Below are 5,937 nucleotides of genomic sequence, written 5' to 3'. Positions count from 1 at the left end.
TATATATATATATATATATATATATATATATATATATAAATAATATAAATATAATATATGTATATATATAACAATAAGCTAGAGTATCGTCAGTCGTGTTGGGGCCGAATGGAAATGGGTGCACTATGAGTTCGGGTGCATCGTAGGACACCTTCTGCCCCAAGAAACATACAAACCAATGACAAAGAAAACTAGGCTGTAAATCGCTTCAGGATACACTCCTGTCAACGTAGCAAACAACACACTGAACAACCTATTGACTTTCTAATAGATGAGCACAATCAGCAACCACTTCCAAGAGCGGTCATGCTTTGACGCATCTCAACTCCACTTCAGCACTGCGCACTATGCATCGCACGCACCAATGCAAATGCAAACAATACCAATCGAATTACAAATACAAAGGCACACGCCAGAGGAAATAATGTTAGATACACATTAAAAAACAAGCACACCACACCTATCAAACAACAGACATGTACTATATCATGCAACAGACATATATTCTATCAAACAACATACATATACTATATCAAATAACATACATATACTATATCAAACAACATACATATATTACATCAAACAACAGGCATATACTATATCAAACAACTTACATATACTACATCAAACAACAGGCATATACTATAGCGAATGGACACTAGTGCAGAGGTACATGGTGCCCAACGACACCCGCCCTCTGCATCCATCGACACTTACTTATTGCGGAATGAGTGGAATCTCCCCAACTCATACAGCAGCTGCACGCACATCACCTTCACCGACACCTTGCGCGACGACCCCGGCCAGAGGGGCACCAGCACATCCGAGCGCCCCTCCTCTTTAATTGTCTCAGCTGGCCCATCCGTCCCATCCTCTTTGACAGCCTCGGGGGCCATTCCGATGTACTTCTCCACAAAGTCAGACACTCTGCGCACCGACGTATCTGCGGTGTCAGCTGAGGTGTCCTCGAGAGTGCTGATGTCCGGTGTGTGGTGTGCAATGCCCAAGTCCAACCCATGCGCACCTGCTAACAACTGTTCGCAAGCAAAGAAACGGCGATACGAAGTGAATGCATGTCCCATAGAAACAGGACAGGTGCGGATGTTGGGCCAGTGCATGAAACTGACAGGGACTGAGCTACTGCTGAATCAGTGGGGTTGGGGCAAGCCGTTGGGGCAAAGAGAGTCCGATGCAACCAAGCTTGAACATCAGCAGATTGACACGGTCTGAATTCTTAGGACAAGTCGAACGGACTGTAGACATAGTGTTTCCACATCTTATCGACAGATCGACATAGATCATGTGTAATCGTCTCGCTCAAACGTACAAGGATGAGAATGTGGGGGACACTAACTAAATCAATCTCGATACAGTCAAAAAAGAGGTACTAACAACAATGGAAACAATCCATTCAAGCCATGATATAAAAACATGCCACACAGCGGTTGTTCAGACTAATAACACAAAACACAGACCTAGATGGTCTAATACAATACGCAGACCAAAATACTCGCCCAACACTGTGTGGATCAAATAGTTCCCCGCGCGAAGATTGCTGGGGTATGTACGCGGACTGGCGCTCTGATACACCCTTCCTCTACACCACTCCACTTCCAATAGACACATCAAAGTCAAAAGAATACCAGGCCTCCTAAACCCACACATACCAAACCCTACACTCCCACACACCAAACCCTACACCCCCACACACCAAACCCTACACCCCCACACACCAAACCCTACACCCCCACACACCAAACCCTACACCCCCACACACCAAACTCTACACCCCCACACACCAAACCCTACACCCCCACACACCGGATCTCTGGCCAAAGCCGCGGCCTCGGTCTCGTCGTCCTCGGCGTCCTCAAACACTCGGCCGCCTGTGCCCACCCACACCTCGTCTGTGTCGCTGTCATGCCCTCCACTGTCGCTCTCCGCGTCACTCGTATCGGGGCTGCCTATGGGCGTAATGCCCCCAACGCCCACAATCCCCTCTACGCCTAAGCCACCGCCTAAGCCCAGGTCGTCCGGTGCGTGGGTGTGGCGTGGGGTAGCTGGTGGGGTCGGCATCTCTGGCATATCCAGTCCCAGTACTCGTGTGAGCGAGAGTGTCTCTGGCGTGTCTTGTTCGTGTGCACCTGTGGAGGCGCTGGTGTTGATGTTGGGGGTGCGGGGCATCAGAAGTATGGGCGATACAGTCCCCCGTTCCAGGGCGCGCAGGACCCATCTGTGGTAGTACAGTGCACCTACTTCAAGATCTGTCTCTTTCCATTCTCGGCAGAACACCTTGGTCGTGGCCCCCGGGGGTGGTTCTGCGGAATAGGTATTAGCGGAGATTGATCGCTACTGCTGGAGTGTGTAGATACTATTGTACGTACATGTAACATGCACTCAATTTTCCTACGGACAGCAGTCCCTTTGCATATCCATAAACCCTCAACCCTAACCTTCCCTAATACCCTAAAACCCTAAACTTTAAAATCGGTGTCTACGAATAGTGTGCGACTCATTCAACCGCTTATGTGAGTACTTCGGCCGCTTACGTGTCCCGTAAAGGCCTACCTCGGCAACAATCGTACATGACTCGCGCAGGTCATTTGATGTTTGCTAAACTCACTCCGATGTAGTTGCCCATGTAGCGAGTGAGTGAAGGTGAAAGAATGAAATCCGCTACCTGAACCACTTGGAAGCACGCAAGCACCCCTAGTGGCGCTACGCTTATTGTACAGTGTGTGTCAGATGTACTGCCCAATATGCTCACACAGCCCTGGTCTCCGAATGCAGCACTGCCCCTCACACAATCAGACGCTACACAGACCTTCTCACAAACATATCTACACTCAAAGAGGCAGTCTCACAAGCACTCCAGTTGCACGCGGCCACACTCCCACACACAACCCACCTGTGCTACACACTCCCACACTCACACACACAACCCACCTGTGCTACATATGACCACACTCACACACACACCCACCTGTGCTACACATGACCACACTCTTACACACAACCCACCTGTGCTACACATGACCACACTCATACACACAACCCATCTGTGCTACATATGGCCACACTCACACACACACCCACCTGTGCTACACATGACCACACTCACACACACAACTCACCTGTGCTACACATTACCACACTCACACACCCACCCACCTGTGCTACACATGACCACACTCACACACACAACCCACCTGTGCTACACATGACCACATTCACACACACAACCCACCTGTGCTACACATGACCACACTCACACACACACCCACCCGTGCTACACATGACCACACTCACACACACAACACACCTGTCCCCTGCAAAGGCCATAGCAGCGCTCGTAATATGGGCCACGGCAAGTGATCTTCCAGATACGCCAGATTCACGCCCAACTCAGCAATCACCACCAGCGCTAAGCCCTTGCGACGACTCACACGCATCCTCAACAGAGTAGACGTCGTCTCCAGAAGATCAGCCATCGCCTCTGCACAGTTTGAGAGTATGTGTAAGGGAGGGTGTGATAGAAGTGTGTTGTATGGCATGCTAACGTACACTGTGTGAGAGTATGTATAAGGGAGGGTGTGGTAGATGTGTGTTTCGATGGAATGTGGTATGAATAAGTGTGAGCCTTGGCAGAGGTGCACGGAGTACCAGACGATACAATACAACGAACACGCTGTATGTGGGCAGCCATGTGTGGATGTACGCAGAGATAAGGGCATATGTTGAACGTCTATTTCATCTAGAGGTACAGATTTATGTGTGACGCAGAAATAGGCGAGGCTTACTAAACAGCACTAAACAAGCAGCGGTGTGAGTCATGCAAGGAACATTGCTGAGTATCGCAAACGTATATGTAGTCGAACACATGTGGATTTTATAATACAAGCACAAACACTCGACCTGAGGTTTATGATTCCGTGCAAGCATTTCCCTCTAAGTACCAAAAGATGATTATGCAAGTACGTGGCTAGAGATCCATTTGGAACTGCTGGAGTTATATGGTGAGACTGTTGATATACTGATGCTTAAGGTGAGATGGCTAATCCTCTGATGCTTGCAATACAGGATACTCTTGAGATGATACTACACGACGCGCTACAAATGTTTGTCCCTCTATTTGTCATTCAAATAAAAGTTCCACATGTGGATTTAACAAACACGCCCAAGTACAAGAATCTGGTAAAGATGTGTTTGCAAAGTATACGTAGGCGTATGCGAAACACCTTTGCCTATATTTGCGTCCAATACGGGTTTAGCTAAACCCTAAAACATGCTTGAGGATGCATGGATATATTTGCGCTCACATACTTATCCAGATTGACGAGTGTGTTGCCTGTGTATGCTTCTGAATACGATCTCGCGCACTCGAACTCGAACACGCACAAACAAAGAATTCACTCAGATCGGCTCGTTCGTGTGCAGTTATGATAAATAAACTAAAATATGTTCTTGCAAAACATGTTTGAAGATGCATAGCTATATTTACGCTCACATACTTATCCAGATTGACATGTGTGTTGCCTGTGTATACTTCTGAATACGACCTCCCTCGCGCTTTCGAACTCGAACACTCACAAACAAAGAATTCGCTCAGATCGGCTCGTTCGTGTGCGATAAATAAACTACAATATGTCCTTGCAGCTACCCCTATTTGAATACACGTTCATGATACCAACGCTTTAACAAGTCGTCACGAGTGCTTGTGGGATAGGCTATCTGCATTTCTTATCTGAACGTATTTACACGCATATAATTCAATCGTTTGTGATGAAATATATCGGAGTTCATGAACACTGGCACATGATGAGCCCCTGCTAAACATGCGGCAAACACTCAGAGTGTGCGTTGTATCAGATTAGTGTATGTCCATGTGTAGTGGCATACCATTACAACACATTCATACGTATTGAAAATTTTGCAAAGTAGACACGCGAACTATGTAGAAACTTCAGTTCTCTAATGTGAACCACAATGTGCAATGTTTACGTACAAAACTCTTTCAAAGGTACGCCAGAGAGGTACACTGTCTATTTTTACGCCCTATTATAGAATAACACTATTATAGAATAATCAAACAAAAGAGGTATCCGTGTAAAGATGCATGTGTATCATCACGTGTGCATGCAAGGTACATTACTTTGTTCGTACATCTACAGGACATCCAAACGAATAGTCCAGTAGATGTATGCCTGTGCACCTTCTACCTACCTTTGGTCATGGTTCCTATTTTATCGGTGTTACGGTTATAGTTCTGCATAACTCGTGGCCTCCTTGGCCGACGCCGCGCGGGCTGCTGCTTGACATCGAGCAAAGACTTAATCAACTCACAAGTTGCAGGGGGTGGTAAACCATTTGTCTCTCCTTTGGATATGTTCTCAAGATATGTATAGAGTGAATTGGGGTCTAAATCAAACCCCAACGATAGACCGTGTAGGCCAGAGGTGTCCACCAGCTCAACTTTGCGATTGAAGAACATGTTGCAGTTGGCGTCATGCACACGTAAGTTTACGGAGCTGATCAGTCTGACGCACAACTGTCAATGGACACACACGAAAGCACTGGACGGGAGTGCTTCTGACTACTAGACTGCATGTACACCACTACACACACGACACCCAATGCGTATCGGACAGCACATGCCAGTCATAGACTGAATAAAGTATATAAATAGGTTGAAGTGTATTGATACGCCTAGTTTATAAAAATTGGAATAAATATATAGCAAGATCGATCGACGATCGGAGATCTAATATATATTTATTTTATTTACCGGCTCTCTTCTAGCCTAGGATCCCGCCAAAAGTAGAAATTCCCTTATTCTGCCTACTCGGTTCACCATAGTTTTTATTTTTATTTTTTATAAATATATGGAAACCTTGCTACTACAAAGGCGTCAACTCGGAGCGTGGCTGTCAACCGAAA

The 5,937-nt window shown here is 46.6% G+C and overlaps 1 protein-coding gene across 2 annotated transcripts in view; it reads right to left on the bottom strand.

Moving 5' to 3' along the window:
• The window catches only part of SARC_03634, a 23,906-nt gene extending 18,213 nt beyond the window's left edge, over positions 1-5,693 (bottom strand). For both annotated transcript variants that reach the window (XM_014302563.1, XM_014302562.1), the window contains exons 1-4: positions 5,224-5,693; positions 3,323-3,496; positions 1,822-2,318; positions 718-1,034 (exon numbers count right to left, since the gene is read on the bottom strand). In XM_014302563.1, coding sequence (XP_014158038.1) covers positions 718-1,034; positions 1,822-2,318; positions 3,323-3,496; positions 5,224-5,491 — 1,256 coding nt within the window. In that variant the 5' untranslated portion in view covers positions 5,492-5,693. The remainder of the gene's footprint in view (positions 1-717; positions 1,035-1,821; positions 2,319-3,322; positions 3,497-5,223) is intronic.
• Between the last annotated feature and the right edge of the window lie 244 nt (positions 5,694-5,937).

Source organism: Sphaeroforma arctica (genome assembly GCF_001186125.1).
Source record: "Sphaeroforma arctica JP610 unplaced genomic scaffold supercont1.189, whole genome shotgun sequence".
Lineage (NCBI taxonomy): Eukaryota > Ichthyosporea > Ichthyophonida > Sphaeroforma > Sphaeroforma arctica.
Note: the sequence above shows the minus strand (reverse complement) of the source record. Positions and strands in the feature narration are given on the sequence as shown.